This window comes from Mauremys mutica, chromosome 1 (genome assembly GCF_020497125.1).
Source record: "Mauremys mutica isolate MM-2020 ecotype Southern chromosome 1, ASM2049712v1, whole genome shotgun sequence".
NCBI lineage: Eukaryota > Metazoa > Chordata > Testudines > Geoemydidae > Mauremys > Mauremys mutica.
This window is the reverse complement of record NC_059072.1, coordinates 320014329-320033376: the sequence shown is the minus strand read 5'-3', so window position 1 is coordinate 320033376 and position 19048 is coordinate 320014329. Positions and strand designations below refer to the sequence as shown.

General features: G+C 46.7%; 1 protein-coding gene and 1 long non-coding RNA gene across 2 annotated transcripts in view; one reads left to right on the top strand and one right to left on the bottom strand.

Moving 5' to 3' along the window:
• The window catches only part of LOC123370516, a 101002-nt gene that overhangs the window by 18952 nt on the left and 63002 nt on the right, over positions 1–19048 (top strand). The gene's annotated exons all lie outside the window — the stretch shown is intronic.
• Positions 17776–19048, bottom strand: part of USP12 (ubiquitin specific peptidase 12) — an 85624-nt gene continuing 84351 nt past the window's right edge. The window contains exon 7 of the mRNA XM_045017150.1: positions 17776–17965. Within this exon, the coding sequence (XP_044873085.1) occupies positions 17791–17965 (175 nt within the window). The 3' untranslated portion in view covers positions 17776–17790. The remainder of the gene's footprint in view (positions 17966–19048) is intronic.

Here is a 19048-nt window from a genome sequence, read left to right as displayed (position 1 = left end):
TTCAAAGCAGATAGAGTTGGTTAAGATGAGTAATTTTATCCACAATGCAATATGAAAACGCCTCATAGCAACAACTTGACTATACAATAAAATGCAGGCCACCTACAACAGTTCCACTGTGCAATACTTTGTAGATTAAGGCAGAGACAAAATTTTTTTTTACCTCCTGAACACACACAGCAGAAGATGTTAAAAAATGTCTTGCATCTCAGTCGGTCAGGCTTGGAACTGAATTTGAACTATGAATACTCTAACAGTCTCCTTTCTCATTTGTCTATTGCAAATTATCTGTAAGTCACACTGACTCATGAGATGAAAGCTCTGGGAAAGGGGCCATCTAGAGGTCACTGAGTTGATGTTTAGTATCAGAGGGGTAGCCGTGTTAGTCTGGTTCTGTAAAAGCAGCAAAGAATCCTGTGGCACCTTATAGACTAACAGACGTTTTGCAGCATGAGCTTTCGTGGGTGAATACCCACTTGCATACGAAGAAGTGGGTATTCACCCACGAAAGCTCATGCTGCAAAACGTCTGTTAGTCTATAAGGTGCCACAGGATTCTTTGCTGCTTTGAGTTGATGTTTGTACACAAAAAGGTCCACTCAGGATTTTGTTACATTATTCTATCAACAAAACAGCACACTCCCTCAGAGCCAGCTGGAAACTGGCAGGTCCCATTAACCACTTAAGCAGATTAATAAAGCAGGTGCAGCATTGCCTTGATTGAATAATGGCACCCCAACCTCCATCCACAGGAGGCAATCTTATGGTAGATGTGTGATCAGTGTTCCATTTGGGGATCCGATGCTTGAAAAGTAAAATTAGAACACAAGTGCACAAACTTTAAGAATAGAATATACTTCTTAACCGTCCATCAACTCACATAATACTATGATCTTGAAAGCTTTAGAAGCAGAGAGAAGAGACAAAATCAGCCTATTTGAAAAAACGTACAAAACTGTTCCAGGAGAAATTCTGTTAAAATCTGAACGTATCTTTTGTTGAAGAACTTACTTAACAAAGGCAAATACATTCTGCAATGTTACTTTCTGTGCTACATAATTTCTTAAAACACTTTAGAGATTACTTAAATTAAGTGATATTGGATTTCTGTCACAATGTTAATAATTTCATTCAAGAACCCCAATGTGACAAACTTCTTATTACCTCCCACAATGAACTACTACAGCAACAAGGTCGTACATTCTGTCAGGATTGGTGGCATCTCCCGAAGTGTTAAAAAGTCTAAGCTCTAAAGGAAACACTACTCTATAAGAGAGTTTTGTATATCGATGTAGCTGATCCATGTATTTAAATCTCTTCAGATGGAGAGCTAGAATCATAGGCAGTTTTTTTACTTTCATCCTGAAACAACAAAATGAAATATATCATATCTCAGATTCCAAGATTTCAAAATTTCAGAAATGAAAAAAGAGTATTTTGAATACTATTAAAATACATTCAAGTATTAAAGATGCTCAGCTTGTCAGTTTCCTAAATTTTCTCTATTAAAACCATATGATCAGTGGTCTTTTCTTCAGCATGTCTTAATGCTGCAATACCTAAACAATAAAACAAGTTATGGACAACTGCAGTAAATTAAACCTGGAGATTAACCCTAAAAGAGAATTGCAAATGTGTGTTTGAAAAACAAGTTAAATAAAAGGTTATGTGTCCTATGCCCCAAATAACATAAGTAAAAGGGACATGCAGCACAGAAGTGAATCTAAATACACTTCCCCATATCCTTCCTGTTTAGGTCCCTAAAAGCAAAACCCAACTCTCACCTTTTTGTGATACTTCTAGGCACAGACCAATTTGTTTTAGAACTACTGTGGAATCCAACTGGAACACAGAGTTATCCTTAAGGTAGAGGGAGTCAAGTCAAATGTTTTCATTTTAAAATATGTGGCTTAAACTTAGTTTTATATCTGCAAAGGACACAAATATCAATATACCACTATTTAACTGATGTAACCCCACTCAAACAAGCCAATACTGTATTCCATAGAGTGCCATGATAGCATGATCTGGCTGCTAATTTGGAGGACAAAAAACAAGGAAGCAGTAGATGGAAAATACAATCCTAGATTCACCAACATGTTCAATACCCCCTTACCCTGTTTGAGCCATTCAGGCCAGAATCTCACAAATAATCTGCAGTGACTACAAAACTTTATCAGCTGACCACAGAAAGAGCTAATACTTCTGCTTAATATACAGTAAATGTATTCACTTAAATTACCTCATCCTCTCCCTCCCCACAAACATCCACTTATGTGTATCATCCACCAACTGCATCTTGTCATAACCCAGGGGTCAGCAACCTTTCAGCAGTGGTGTGCTGAGTCTTCATGTACACTCTAATTTAAGGCTTTGCATGCTGGTAATACATTTGAATGTTTTTAGAAGGTCTCTCTATAAGTCTATATAATATATAACCAAACTACTGTTATATGTAAAGTAAACAAGGGTTTTCAAAATGTTTCAGAAGCTTTATTTAAAATTAAATTAAAATGCAGATCTTATTGGTTTAGTGTGATCTTTTGCTTGCTGAGTTTTCCAATGACTGGTGGCACATATTTGGATACTTTAAGTTGCACACAGGCTTCTGAGTGATCAGTTGTTAACTGGCTGGAACCCCAGATTGGCAGCTGAGGTGAGTGGAGCTGGCGGCTGGTAGGGCTGAGCAGGGCCGGAAGCCTGGACCCTGTCTGGCAGGGGGCCTAAGCTGGAACTCCAATCAGAAGCAAGGTGAGCAGGGCTGAGGCGGGGACCCCGGCTGGCAAGGGGCCAGCAGCTGGAACCCCAGAGCCCACCCAGGGTCAGCCTGCCCCGCTCTGGGGTTTCAGCTGCCGGCTCCTGCAAGCCAGGATCTCAGCCCACTGCCAGCCTGGGGTTCCTTCACCCAGGCCAGCAGTGGGCGCTGAGTGGGACCAGCAGTGGGACCTCGGCTGGCAAGGGGCCAGCAGCAGGAACCCCAGAGTGGCAGCGAGCCGAGTGGCTCAGCCCGCTCCGCGTGCCATCAAAAATCGGCACGCGTGCCATAGGTTGCCAACCCGTCATAAAAAACGGTTACTTACCTTTGTAACTGTTGTTCTTCGAGATGTGTTGCTCATATCCATTCCATGTAGGTGTGTGCGCGCCGCGTGCACATTCGTCGGAAGACTTTTACCCTAGCAACTCAGTGGGTCGGCTGGGCGCCCCCTGGAGTGGCGCCACCATGGCGCCGGATATATACACCAGCCGACCCACCCACTCCTCAGTTCCTTCTTGCCGGCTACTCCGACAGTGGGGAAGGAGGGTGGGTTTGGAATGGATATGAGCAACACATCTCGAAGAACAACAGTTACAAAGGTAAGTAACCGTTTTTTCTTCTTCGAGTGATTGCTCATATCCATTCCATGTAGGTGATTCCCAAGCCTTACGTAGGCGGTGGGGTCGGAGTGAGATATTGCAGAATGCAATTGCTGAGCCAAAGGCTGCATCATCTCTAGACAGTTAGACCAAAGAGGCAAAGGTCCGGATAGAGGACCAGGTAGTAGCATGACATAGCCCCTGGAAGGGTATGTGAGTCGGAAAGGCAGCAGAAGCAGCCTGAGCCCTGGTGAAACGAGCAGTAAGGTGGCTTGACGGAACATGGGCCAGTCACAGGAGGTGCAAAGGCATGACGTCACCCAAGATGGAAAGCTCTGGGAGGAGACAGGTAGGCCCTTCATCCGGTCTGCCAATACAACGAAGAGTTGGGGGCGTACAAAAAGGCTTGTCCGCTTGACATAAAAATCGAGCGCCGTACGGACATCTAGGGAGGGCAAATGTGCTCCCGTTGCAATGAATGGGGCTTCGGAAAGAAGACCGGAAGGAAGATATCCCGGATGATATGAACAGTCAACAGCACCTTAGGGAGGAAGGCCGGACGTGGCCACAACCGCCCCTTGTGCTTACGCAACATAGTGTACCGTGGGTCCAGTGTGAGAGCCCGAAGCTCAGAGACTTGTCCAGCCGATGCAAAGGCTACAAGGAAAAAGCTGTCCCTCAGGACAGGTATCACAGTGAGCATGTTGTCAGTGGTTCGAATGGAGCAGGCATAAGTCTGCTTATAACCAGGTTGAAGACCCAGGAGTTGGTGGGGCTGTGAACCTGGGGGTATAAACGCCCCAATCCCTTGAGGAACCTAGAAACCACAGCATGTGAGAATATGAAGCGGCCACTCTCCCTTGGGAGGAAGGTAGAGACGGCTGCCAAGTGCACCCGTAATGATGAACTGCGCCCGGCGCTGCTGTTTGAAGATCATAGGCAATCCCAGAGGAAATAGATCGGAACCTCTGTGGGGGAAACATTGTGTTTCGTAGCAGCAAGAGAAAGACTGCCAGTTGGGCAGAAACGTTAACCGAGTGGAAGGCTTCCTACCACCCAGGAGAATCCTGTAAAACCGAGGCAGAACAATGCAACTCGGATCGGTTTAGCCACGCAGCAGGCATGCGGAGATGTGCAGGGATTGCAGGTCTAGGTGGTAAAGTTTACCGTGATCCAGCATTATGAGGTCTGGGCAAAGAGGCAGGGGAATTGGTTGGCTACCGACAGGTCTAGCAACATGGTGTACCAGTGCTGCCTGGACCACGCTGGAGCGATCATGATCAGATGCGCTCTGTCCCTGCGGAGTGTTAGCTGGACCTTGCGAACCAGCGGGAGCGGAGGGAAAGCGGACGGCAGATGGCTCGTCCACGGCATCAGAAAAGCAGCCAAGAGCGAGTCCTGGGAGAGGCCTTGGCATGAGCAGAACTTCTCTCTCGTTCCGTTCCCGCGAGAGCGAAGTTCCAGAAACGTATGGATAACATCCGGTGGAATCAAGCACTTGAGAGACCGGAAGGAGCTGCTGAGGCGATCCGCCAGAGCGTTCCGGACCCCTAGGAGAAAGGACGCTACCAGGTCCGTCAATGGAGCTGTTCAGGAGTCCCGGCTGGATAGCTCCCTGCAAAGAGAGGAGGACTGTGCTCCTCTGTGCTTGTTTATGCAACGGGTGTCCGTTGTGTTATCTGTGAACACATAGACACAGAGCCTTGTAGGTGCAGCTGAAGCGCCTGGTACACAAGACAGACTGCTCTCAACTCCCGGACACTGATGTGCACGGGCAGCTGTTGAGCCAACCAAAGGTCTGGAGTGGGAAACTGACCCAAGTGAGCTCCCCAGTCAAGAGATGGGGCGTCCATCATGAGGGACAGTGAGGGTGAGGTAGATGGAACAGCACCCCTGCACACATCAGGGAGGGCGTCGACCCCCAGTCGAGGGAGCCTAGGACGCTCGGGGGGATCGAGGCGACTATGACCATGCTGTCTCTGGCCGGGTGGTACACTGAGGTGAGTCACGATTAAAGTGTACGGAGGCGAAGCCTGGCATGTTCGGTTACGCACGTGCAGGCAGCCATGTGGCCGAGAAAACCTAGGCAAGTGCAAGCCAAGTCGCCGGGAAGGTCCGTAGACCTTGTACAATGGTTACCAACGCGTGAAAGCAAGGCGTAGGTAAGCAGGCTGTGCGATACTGAAGTCCAGGGTGGCCTCAGTTAAAGCTATTCCCTGAGCGGGAATCCGGGTGGATTTCACTATATGGATCCTCGGGCCTAAACGCAGGAATAGGACCTCGTAGACGCCCACACGAGTGGTAACTTGGGCCCCGGTGGCCCCTGGAATGAGCCAATCGTTCAGATACGGAAAACGTGTATCCGACAGTGGCGGAGAGGGCGGCGACCACAGCCAGACACTGTGAATACACAGGGGGCTGGATAGAAGTCAGACGGGAGGACCGTAAACTGGAAATGACGGTTGGCCACAAACCAGAGGCACCTGCTGTGCGGAGGATAAATGGCAACGTGAAAATACGCGCCCTGCATATCGAGGGCGGCATACCAGTCTCCGGGATCCAAGGATGGGATGACGGTCCCCATGGATACCAAGCAGAACTCCAGGTATATCATAACTTGTTGAGCTCCCGCAGGTCTAGGATAGGTCTGAGACCTCCCTTCACCTTGGGGATTAGGAACTAGTGGGGCTAGAACCTTTTGTCCCTTTTGACCGTGGAACCTCCTCTATAGCTCCGATGGTGAGGAGCACCCGCACCTCTTGCAAGAGGAATTGCTCGTGAGAGGGGTCCCTAAGAGGGACGAGGAGGGATAGGCTTTTGCCCGATTGGTGGTTAGGAGGACCCTGGTTTTGGCCCCTTAGGGGTCCCGACCAACGCCTACGACTGCCTCAGCGTTGCCTGCTGCCAAAGCCCTGTCTTTGTCTAGGTGCAAGGTAAGGGCGGCGAGGCTGGGCGGAAAGGTCGGCGGTGAGACCTCGGCATGTACATGGCGAGAGGGAGTGCATAGTGACCTCGCTGACCTTTGGGCCTTGCAGCCTAGGGCCAGTTTTGAGAACAGGCCTTTGTCATTGAAGGACAAGTCCTGTATAGTGTGTAGCAGCTACGAGGGAAGGCTTGATAACTGGAGCCATGAAATGCACCTCGTGGCAACACCTGAGGCCAGAGCCGTGGCTGTGGAGTCCGCTACCTCCAACAAGGTGTGGAGGGAAGCTCTCGCCACTTTGAGCCCGTTTTCCAGGAGGGCATCAAACTCTTGACGGGAGATCTGAGAACCCGACTCCGTAAAGTCTCCCACTAGATGACAAGGGAGCAGGGGGAAAGACGTACATATAGGTGCCCGTTGCCCCTGGAGGATACCATGTACATGCATTCGACTCCCATGTCTACGGGCGGGATAGTGGCCACTTGGAGATTCATAGTGAATGCCACCTGTCTCGGGAGGTCCTGATGGGCCCCCAGGCCAATTAGGAGAGGGTCCAAGGAGCACGCTTCTGCCACCGCCTCATCTGGGGAGGAGGGAGACGAAAAGCTGGGGCAAGTGGGTCTTGTGTGGGCTCACGCTCCTGGACGACCTGCTGATCTGGTGGGATGTGGGAATCCGGTGGCAGAACCGGACTCCCTCCGTAGCGGTCGGAGGGGGACGACTAACTGTCACCCCTGGTACCCAGTGCTCTGACAGAACAGAGCACGATGGGAGCACAGGCAGCGCGCCCAAGATGTACAGGGCAGCCACTGATGGACGTCAGGGTCCTGTCCTGGAGCACCCGGAAGACTCTGGTGTCCACATCCGAATGGATGGCCATGGAGAAGTTAAAGCCCTGAGCGGAGTTTCCCTCTCCAGCTCATGGCGCTCGACGCGGCACCGGGAATCGGTACCGTGAGGCCTACCGGTACCGGGAGCGAGAATGGGACCTGCGACCGGAGCGATGCCGGGAGGCTGTTTGAGATCTCGAGGCTTGACGCCGGGAGTGGCTACGTGAGTCCAGTGCCTGGAGCGGTGCCGAGAGCTGGATCTGCATCGAGTGTACCAGGCCGGGGAACGGGCCGCTGATCGGTGCCGCGGGTACGACCGGTACCGATATGGGGAACGGTGCCGGCACCAGGCTTGACGAGAGGGCCGAGAACATCTGCGGGACTGCGATCGTGAACGGTGCCGCTCTGCGATAGACAATGCAACCCGCACCGGCGGTACCGGGGGTTAAAGCAGCGCAGGTTCTGCCCTTGTCATTAACACCCTCGCTGTGGAAATGTTTCCTGCGTGGAGGGAATAGTGAGCACAACCACAGCTCGCATCGGGGAGCATTCAGGTGCTGGACTCGACGGCTCCTGCGTGGCCGGAGTCTACGGTGCTGATACTGTCGGTGCCGCAGCAGGTACCGGCGCCGGGCAGTGCGACGTAGTAGAGCGCTCGGGCCGCAGAGCAGGTGGCTCGGACGCAGCTTAATAGCGAACTCGACCACGGTTAGTACCGGGGAGCTTTCCAGCACCGGACTCGACGGCTCTTGCCTGGCCGGAGCTAACGGTGCGGATATCGTCGGTGCCGCGGCAGACATCGGTGCCGGGTGATCCGACTGAGCATAGCGCTCGACCGCGGAGCAGGCTGCTCGGACACAGCTTCATAGCGAGCTCGACCACGGTCCGCACCGGGGAGCTTTCCAGCACCGGACACGACAGTTCTTACCTGGCTGGAGTTAATGGTGCGGATATCGTCGGTGCCGCGGCAGACACCGGTGCCGGGCGATCCCAGTGAGCATAGCGCTCGGCTGCGGAGCAGGGGGCTCGGACGCAGCTTCATAGCGAGCTCGACCACGGTCCGTACCGGGGAGCTTTCCAGCACCGGACTCGACGGCTCTTGCCTGGCCGGAGTTAATGGTGCGGATATTGTCGGTGCCGCGGCAGACATCGGTGCTGGGCGATCCGACTGAACATAGCGCTCGGCTGCGGAGCAGGCGGCTCGGACGCAGCAAGGATATTGTGCCTCTTCATCCTCCAGGCCGAGTAGACGTCGGAGCCAGCGACGGTCGGCGCCAAGAGGCCTTGGCGGTACCGGCAATCTGGTGCCGAGGGAGCGCTCCTGAAGATTAACCAGCACTTGGTGCCGAGAGCGGAGGAGCAAGAGCTGCCTCCCTCAGGAGCTGTTTGAGACGAAAGTCCCGCTCCCCTTTGATCTTGGATTAAAGGCCTCAAAAATGTGGCACTTATCTATGAGGTGAGATTCCTCGAGGCACTTAGGAGAGGATCTCATGTCGGCATCGGCTTGTGGCCGGCCGAGCATTATAAAACCCTGTGGACCGGGCATCGGACCCGGCACCGGGTGAGGGGAAGGGGATAACCCCGAACCCCTGTGAAATAAATACTATACTACAAACAAATAAAGTTAACTACAACTATAAACATCTGAACTATATACTTAACGAGAGAAACTACGAGTAGCTAGGGAAGTGGAGGTCAGCTAAGCCACGCTCCACTGTTCCAACGACCGGCACGGGCGGTAAGAAGGAACTGAGGAGTGGGTGGGTCGGCTGGTGTATATATCCGGTGCCATGGTGGCGCCACTCCAGGGGGCGCCCAGCCGACCCACTGAGTTGCTAGGGTAAAAGTCTTCCGACGAATGTGCACGCGGCGCGCACACACCTACATGGAATGGATATGAGCAATCACTCGAAGAACCACCTTTATTAAGGCAGAAATTGTCTTTTTATTGCTTATTAGTAGGGCTCCGTGTCTGTCACAGAGGTTGCAGAAGTCACGAATTCCATAACTTTCTGCGACCTCTGTAACTTCTGCAGTGGCCAGTGTAGCTGACCCCGGGGCCCCCCAAGCAGCTTGCCCCAAGGCCAGCTGCTCAGGAGACCCCGGGGACAGCCAGACCCACCACTGTTGGAGCAGCTCCGCAGCCAGCCGCACTGGCTGCTACTGGAGTGGCCCTAGAGCCAGCCACATTGCCCGCTGTTCAGGCAGCCCCAGGCAGCTGGCCCCGGGGACCGCCTGAACAGCGGCTGATGCAGCTGGCCCCGGGGACCGCCCAAACAATGGCTGGTGCAGCTGGCCCCAGGGACCACCTGAGCAGAAGCAGCTGGGCAGCCCTAGGGGCGGCCGGAGCAGCCACTGATCGGCGGCCCCCGAGCAGTGGGTCCCTGCCCCGCAGCCCCCCACTCCACCCCTGAGCAGTGGCTCCCTGCCCCATGGACCCCCAGCTAAGATTTAGTCATGGGTTCCTACAGTACAAGTCATGGACAGGTCATAGGCCATTAATTTTTGTTTATTGCCAGTGATCTGGCCATGACTTTTACTAAAAATACCTATGATTAAATCATAGCCTTACTTATTAGTACAGCACCAGCACAATGAGTCACGACCCTCGATTGGTGCCTCTTGACATTACTGCAGTACAGATAAATCAATGCTGTGAACAGAAATAAAAAACAAAAGCTATCCAGGACTACAAAAAGACAATTTTAGGAAGACAGCCTTTGTGCACCACAACAGTGGCTTTCAGCCTTTCCAGACTACTGTACCCCTTTCAGCAGTCTGATTTGTCTTGTGTACCCCCAGGTTTCACCTCACTTAAAAACTATTTCTTTACAAAATCAGACATAAAAATACAGAAGTGACACAGCACACTATTACTGAATAATTGCTTACTTTCTCATTTTTACCATCAAATTATAAAATAAATCAATTGGAATATAAATATTGTACTTAAATATAAGTGTATAGTCTGTAAAGCAGTATAAACAAGTCATTGCCTGTATGAACTTTTAGTTTGTACTGACTTTGCTAGTGCTTTTTATGTAGCCTGTTGTAAAACTAGGCATATATGTACCTCTGGTTGAGAACCACTTCAATCACAATACTAAACTCCTGTTGTGCTAGAACCGAAAAAAAAATAAAAAATAAAAATAAAAAATAAAAGAACCAGAGAAACACCTAATGCTTTCTGCAAACCTATTCAGTGAACATTTTGAATCTGGCAAAAATAAAAGGAAAAGATCTGAATCACCTATAAATCTCTGATGGTAAATCAGAACATTAACAGAACAAAGCTAAATTTTAAAAAATGCATGAATAGTTTAGAAAAACACTCCAAAAGATGTAAATCAGAGTAAGTAGCGTCTCCAAACTTCCATCATCAATGGTATCCTCCCTGAAGTAGAACATTCTACAGCAGCACCACGGCAACTAACATACCACTATGTAAAAGTGCAATTAATACACCACTACATAAAAGTACAACACAAGCTCAGTACAACAAAAATATCCTGCCTCCTCCCTCTTGTGAAAAGACATGAAGGGTCTCAGCTCTCCCTAAAATTCAGCCGATCACAGAATTCAAAAGCAGCACGTGGATCAAAAATGAACTGTGTAATTTCAAACAACCTCAAAAATTAATCTAGGGCAAAGATATGGAGAGTGTTGACTGTTGACGCTGACTTGATCTTGGAGGGTTCATAGTCTTTGGGCTTGGATTCCTTTGGTAAGCATGTTTAATAGAAGTTATGAAAGCTGTAACAGCAACTAGGAGAGCACACATAATTGGGTTATTAGGCTGAAATCTAGTAGGCCCAAGAAATAATCCCAGGTGATAAATTCTGCACTCTCATTCTGAAAAGACACACAAATATCCACAAGTAGACAGCACACAGCAGTTGTGTAAGAATGGAGTTTGTGGGGAGGCTTTAGTGATCTAGCTGCTATGCAATAACTAGGTGGTTAAAATGTACACCTCTACCCCGATATAACGCAGTCGTGGGGAGCCAAAAATCCCTACCGTGTTATAGGTGAAACGCCATTATATCAGGGTAGCGGTGGCAGGGCTGCAGCGGTGATTTAAAATGCCTGGGGCTCCCCGCAGCAGCCCCGGGCCCTTTAAATCGCTGGCCAAGCCCCGCTGCCACAGCCCCAGGGTAGCAGCAGCAGGGCTCTGGTGGTGATTTAAAGGGCCTGGGGCTCCCCACAGCAGCCGGAGCCCCAGACCCTTTAAAGTGCTACCCGAGCCCCGCTGCCGCAGCCCCAGGGTAGCAGCAGCAGGGCTCCAGCTGTGATTTAAAGGGCCCTGGGCTCCCCGCAGCAGCCGGAGCCCCGCTGCTACCACGCTATATGCGAACCTGTGTTATATCGGGTCGCGTTATAGCGGGGTAGAGGTGTATTTATGTATAGAAATGATTAGGTGTGATGCAGTTAAGTAGTATTAATAATTAGGGGCTTGGCTAGGGACACGCAAAAGGCCACATATGGATAATAGACTGGTATCAATCTTATTATGGTCACAGAAGGTGGCCAATGTGGTTAGATACCCAACAGGTTACAAAAAGTGGGGTATAAAAGGCTCTGAAGCTGTGCGCTTGCGTGGCTGTCCAGGAGCTGTTATACTTAAACAAAGCACATGAGATTTTTTATAGGGGAGAAGGCAACACGCCACATTTATTGAGAATACAGCAGTTAGCATATGCTTTTTAGTTACACACACGTACCATGCACACAGTTTTGTCAGTTGATGTTTATAGTTACCAGTTTAGAGCTTGGATCAATCTAGTGGCCAGCCAGATTGGTCACAGAGGGGAGCCGGGCTTTGTTGGTTGCGATTTGATGCTTTTGGAATAGTGGCAATATGAACCCAAAGTTCCACGGCAAAGCACTTTGCTTATATAGGTTTTGTTGTTAAAGTTTATGGATTTTGCTGTGTTAGTTTATGACCAGTTATTTTTTAATTGGTGTTATTTTTTGATGTAAATATTTTAAAACATCTTTGAGAGGGTTATTTTGTTTTGGATTTGATTTAATTAATTAATTGTTTTTAGGGGTGATAGCCTTTACCTTAAGGTTGTTAATTTGCCCTTTTTGGATTATGGATCGCATTGATGGTTTTTTGGAATTAATAAGTTTTGATAAGTGGTTTTCTTTTGTTTTGGTTTTTTTTTGGACCATTTGGTTACTAACGGCCTCTACATTTTATTTTATTTTTTGATGCATGCCTTTTTTATTTATATAAACAGTTTTTTATAGTGACCTTTGAGAATATAAACAGCAGTATTTTATATTGAGCAAAAGGACATTGTAAATTAAACCTTGCAAAGTTTTATAACCAAAACAATTTACATTGAGGTCCAGACCTTTAATGTTTTTTTAATTTACTGAACATAGACACAATACAGGATCCTGTCTTTTACTAACTAAACCTTAAAACAAAGAACTAAAAGGGCCCAATTTGTAATGCATATGAGAGACAGAATCCCATAGTCCCAGAGGGGTTTTTTTTTGGCTATTTAAAAAGGGTGGCTGGCAGGATGAAATCAAATTATACGTTAATTTTATAGTACAATTATAAAATTCTGCTCCTACAGAGCGACTCAAGTGCTGTGCACGTGATTAGCAGAGCTGCACATGGCAGCATGTGTTCAGGTGCCCCTCCCTCTGCTGCTCTGCAGCCATGTTGCTCCTGTCCTCTGCCTTGAAGCCTCTGGCCAGCTGCTCCAGGGATCCTCCTGCTCCTGGGATCTTCCTGTGCAAAGCGGTGGGGGTGGGGAGCGCTGATGTCAGGGTGTCTCCTTGTGGGATTGTTGTGCATGAGAGTGTGAGAAACTGACATGCAAGTTTCAAGGATGAGGCTAGTTCTTATCTGCTGGTAGGCAGTAACAGGATAATAAATTAGAAGGTTAGACAGAATGGCAATTACCCAATGAAGTTACAGTTGTGCCTGTGTGTACCTTATTAACCAATTAGCAACTGCTTGATTGCTTGATCTTAATTGTATATAAGAGCATGCTGGAGAGAAATAAATGACTTTGCTGCCAATCACACTGATTGCTGAGCTTTGTTCATGTACGCCTGCGATGCAACAAATGGTGACCCCGACGTGATTCGTATCGAATGAAAGTGTCGGTGGCCTGACCCAGGCGGAGAAGCCTGAGCCCAGAGGCGAACGGCCAGGAGCCTGAGCCCAGAGGCGGGCGGCTGGGAGCCGCGGCGGGGAGTGCTTGAGAAGCCCCCGGGCGTCCGAAAAGAGAGGCGCACCTGAGCCCTGAGGAGAGCGGCTATAAGCCGCGGAGGAGAGGGGCGGCTATAAGTCGCGGAGGAAAGGGGCGGCTATAAGTCGCGGAGGAAAGCGGCGGCTATAAGCCGCGGAGAAGGGCGGCTATAAGCCGCGTCGGAGAAGGGCAGAGCAGCTAATATGAGTACCGCTGTATCAGCTGAAGAAAAGATAACACAGAAGCTTTATTTGCACATTATGAACCGACAGGGGGAAAAGATTTCCCCTGCTGCACTGATTCACTTATTAAGAAGAGAGGGGGAGTTGGGGAGGCTCCTCCTGACCGGCCTTCGGGCACAGGACGAGGAGGTGCTCCGCTGGAAGCGAGCCCTGGACGGGAAGACGTTGGAGTGCACGGCACAGGCAGAGGCTCGTGCCGTGGCCCCGGAGGTCGTTTGGACCTACAAGCAAGTAAGTTGTTTTGGCAGGAGCCCGGAGAAGGCGTTCTACGCTGGCTGGTCTAAGCCTGGGACAATGCCGGGAAAACCGTTATGCTTCTCCGGTATGAGCAGCAACAGCTGGGTGTTCTGACACAGGCTGCACAGATTAAAAGAAGCCTAGCAGGGAAGGAGAGAGAACAAAATGATTTAACCGAAGAAAAGCTCATTCTTTTCTCGCCCCAGTCAAGGACACACATTGCTAACAGCTAAGACTTGGCGAACAGCCCAGACTAAAGAGAGCTTGACTGGGCCCAAAAAAGCTAATGAGAGCTGCAAAATCCTGCCATGCACTAACGGAATGTGTTAGCTGTCTCCTTTCACAGAAGCTGACCCACGACGGTGGTGGAAAAGAAGAGAAAACACTCACATCATTGATATTGCCAAAGTCCAGAAATTCCTGACTAAAAGGACATTGAGAACGAACCCTGGTGAAGAAATAAAGAATTGTGCACTGGCAGGAAGAAATTTGGGACTCCTGCTGAAAAATGTGGTATTAATTGGATTTTGGGATTTATTCTACAGGCTGCGCCCTGTGTTTTGGATAAAAATTTTAGCATGTATTGCCCCCCCCTAATTGGATTGTAAATGATATTACCCCCCCCCCATTACTAACCCCAGCATGTGGACCGGTTGGGTTGGGGGGTGAGGGCTCTCACATACCGAACCCCTGCCGGGTTCATGGGGAGGATGATTGTGGAACTAATTACCCCAGCTTTCTAGAGTTTAATTGTTTGTTGTTTTTCAAGTTTGAGAAAACTCAGCCAAAAGGTTTGCTGAGTATTCTCAAGGGGGGAGTTGTGGGTTATTTAGGCATAAATTTAGGTAATTTGGGAGAATGGCTTTGAATTTATGTGACCCGAAGTACCTTTATGTAAAGTGCTTTTGTTAGCCTTATTAGATTTTTGTTAATTTTGTGTTATGTGCTGATTATTGGTTGTTGTAGATTGCTTGATACTAGATGTAGCCTATATTTAAAATAGATAGGCTGATTGCAGATGTTGTAATTAAAGTTATATGCATGAGAATGTAGCCCCCACGGTGGGAAAATACAGATAATTGCTCGCAGTAGAGATTAGAAGGGTGGGGGCTAGTTAAGAAGTACACCCTCCTAGCTAAATTGATAGTGGGATAAGTTAGTGTCCATGAAAGGAACGGTTTAGCAAGAGGAAAAAAGGATCGGGCCCAGGCAGGCAGGCAATAGACAGAGAACTTGGAGAGGAAAAAAGGATCGGGCCCAGGCGGGTAGGCAATAGACAGAGACTCTGAAGAGGAAAAAAGGATCGGGCCCAGCCGGCCAGGCTACAGACAAAAGCTTGGGAATTTTAAATATTCAGGGGGATACTTGGAATGGTGATTTAAGTTGAGAAAGGTTGTTGTTGGAGTACAAGCGAGTAATTTAAGGCAGAGTAAAAAGTTAATTTTGTGGTTGCTAAAGGGAATAATAGCTGAATTTTGTAAAAATGCTGAGAGAGAAAAGTTTTTGGTGTTTTGAAATTTTTGTAAATAAATTTAGGCAAAGAAATTAGTTTGTAATTGTTTGGCTATGAATAATTTTGTTGCATTAGCTGAAGAATGTATATAGTGCTATGTAATTGAGATTGTATTAGGTTTTATGGGCATATAAGTGGTGATTTTTTTTTTTTTTTAGTGTTTATAAGTAGAAGTTGATAGTAAGAAATTTTAAGCTGTGATTAGCTTTGGATTTTAGAGGCAAGTTAGGAAGCAATTGTATTATTGTAAATGATTTAATTGATGATGTAATTTCCTTTTTTTTTGCCTGATAGTAATAAGGGTATTTGTATATTGTATGTAATGATTGCTTGCCCAGTAGGGGTAGTTTTGTTTTTGTTTTTTAGATATTAAAGAAAATTGGTGTTAGCTGCATAGCATTTAATGTACCATGCATTTATTTATAGAGTTTACATTTATGTTTTATGTTTGTTTGTGACATGTGTTTTCTGGCCAGAATTGTTGTGGTGTTGTTGAGATGTTTATGTGGTTTATGTTGTGTTTTCTGCTGTGAATCCTCCCCCTCAGTGTCAGTTTGATCACCTGACACATGAGGGATGGATTGGTAATAGAAATTTGTCACAGTTTGGTGAGCAATTATGAACGGGGGAGCTCTGCAGAATTTACACCATTTATCTGTTTTACCCTTGTTATATTTATGTTTGCATTGTTTGGTACTGCTGGTGTTATATGTTAAGAATTGCATGATTAAAGGTGAGCCCTAATTAATAGATTAAGGAAACACTATTTGGTTTGGGTGCACTATTTAGCTTTGGCTCTGTTTTGTTTAACCGGTTACTGTTGTTTTTTCTGCTCTGTTCATTTGGGTGTTAGGTGTGTGGGCGGAACTGGACTTCTCGTTCGTAATTCCTCAGGGTGGAAGCCATGTGTGCGATGAAGCTCTGAGGTTGTTTTGGGATTCTTCAGTCCCGCCCCCTGTAACGGATAATGTAATGGAAGTAGGAAAAATCTGGCTTAGATTGTAATTTTCTCTGCTCTCTGTGTAATTTTTTGTTCTGTTTAAGCGCAAGCAGACAAATGGGAATGCTGGTGCTTGTATTGCTAGATTAGCTCAAGGTTATGCTGCTGTTGTTGTACCAGAGCGCTTGAGAAAGCGAGGGGAGGAATGTAGGAGGCTAGGGAACCACGGAAGATTCTGTTACGGTTTAGTTAGGCAGCTGGTGTTTAGATTTGCTTTTAGTTTTGCTGTGTAATAGATTGTAGTAATGTGATGCTATGAGCTGGGAATGTTTTGCTGTGCCTTCCCTTTTTTATTATGAGAAAAGGGGGGAGGAGTGGGATTGTTGTGCATGAGAGTGTGAGAAACTGACATGCAAGTTTCAAGGATGAGGCTAGTTCTTATCTGCTGGTAGGCAGTAACAGGATAATAAATTAGAAGGTTAGACAGAATGGCAATTACCCAATGAAGTTACAGTTGTGCCTGTGTGTACCTTATTAACCAATTAGCAACTGCTTGATTGCTTGATCTTAATTGTATATAAGAGCATGCTGGAGAGAAATAAATGACTTTGCTGCCAATCACACTGATTGCTGAGCTTTGTTCATGTACGCCTGCGATGCAACATCTCCCTACCCACGCTTCCCCTCTGCCATGTACCCCATGTCTGCAAAGCGGGGGAGAAGGGATAGGGCTCAGGAGCAGGAGAGCTCAGCTGCTATGGTCTGAACCTTCTGGTGTGAATGCATTAAAGAGACAGCACACGGTCTCTCTGACTGCCCCAGCAGCCAGCACATTCTGTGTGTCTCTCTCACTCACTCACACACACGGTCTCTGTGTCTCTCTCATACACACACAGTCTATTTCACACTCTCCTCCCAACACATACTCATGTTGTTGTTACTTCTTGGTAGTGCAATGCACATATATTATCTTTAATTTTATTCTTTCAAAGTTGTTTGGCTGGTCTATGCATTTCATAATTTTATTTCTCTCTTATGTTTAAATTTAATTCTTTGAGTAGTGAGTTCTAAAATGCCTGACCTGTCCTGGCTGGTGTAATTATCCCTATGGTAACTTAAAAATATATATCTAGGTTTTTTGTTTCCACTGATGGCGTACATCACCTTGATATTGGTCCACATAACAAAATTCATTCTGCACAGATGGAAAAAAATTAGAGGAAACATTGCTTTGGTTCCCTATTTTTGGTTTCACTGGGTCCTCAAGATGCCTAAATCAGAATCTCTTCTGATGGGCTCCACTTACTATTCCTTCTATCTTTGTTTCCAATGGTCTCTATAAAGCTGTAAGTACGCACAATGCACATTGTACTGGTCTTATACTTATGTATAATGGTTTTTCTATTATTTCAATTATAGCTGTCTGTATTAACTAAAGCTAAAGTTTCTTTTTAGTAGCTGACTGAAAAAGAATCTGTGACAAATGCATGTTGCACCCCAAGAAATAATCTTATAATTGTTAAGGCTCAAAAAGTTTTTAGAAGTACGGATCAGGGTGGATGTTTAGCACTTTTACCAAGTCCATATCAAATTCAGGAAATAAAATTAAAAATTCAGTCTTAACTTTGTTAGCTTTGTCTTCTTCAAATTTAGAACCATTCAGCATCCTATCATACTTCTGTTTTCCTAATCTCCATAAAATTACAAGTGTCCTGTATTGAAAGACAAGAAACCAACTAGTTATTTGGCCTCCATAATCTCCTCTTAACTTGGCCAGATATTGGACCACTTCAGGAATATCCAAACTCTCAGTTGTCTTAACATAAACAAGTGCTCTTTTCTTATCTTAACCTTTTCTTATCTTAACCTTGTTCAGATACAGTTAAGACAGATGGCCACACATAGTATCTTGAACACAAACTTCTCCAAAGATCTTCCTGTCTTAAGTATTCTATTCCTTACTGAAACATGCACAAGTAATTAGGGTAGTTCTTGAGACTGCATCCACAGAAACTATCCTTAAAAGCAATCTTCTGACAAACATAATATATACAGGACACACAAAACCAGATAGACAAGGTATCCACAAACTTTCTTTGCAAGGAAAAATATCAGTTCACCCAAATCAAGCTTCTTTGAGAAAATAAATACTATGAAAGCTCATAATTTTAGCTTTCATTTTTTACTGTGTCCATCTCTTCAAGTAGTATACAGGGCTAACTCAATAAACCACACTTTAAAACAATCAAAATGTAATTTTTGTGATAAACTGATGTGCTCACTTTTCAGAAACCCCTCACCAATTTTGACAGCAGTCTCTCTAGCAACTCTCACTTCTTTATCAGTAGTTATGCTTGATTTTGAAACTCATCCCAGATAAAAAGGAAGTGACACTGGTTGGTTGGGGGTGGGAGATATGGAAGATATGGCAAGAATATCACCGGTCCCCATAACTGAGGTATGTATCTGCATTTTTTGACTGGGTTCATTAGGACTCCCAGCTACTAGAGAAACAGATAGCCATTATACCTAGGTCAACTCTTTTATTCATCTAAACAGCCAGGAGGTTGCAAGAGTTACTTTCAGATGTGGGCCTTGCAGTGGACTGTCACTTTGAGATTAGATTATGGGGCTACCTATTAAATTGCAGCAGGTATGGAATTTGGTGGGCTTTTTATTAAGCAGTATTTCTTTTAGGAAGCGCATTAAACTAGTACTTGATTATCTGCACTGGCCATTAGTTTTCATGTTGATTTTAAGGTGTTGGCTTTGACCTATAAAGCCCCAAGTGACCT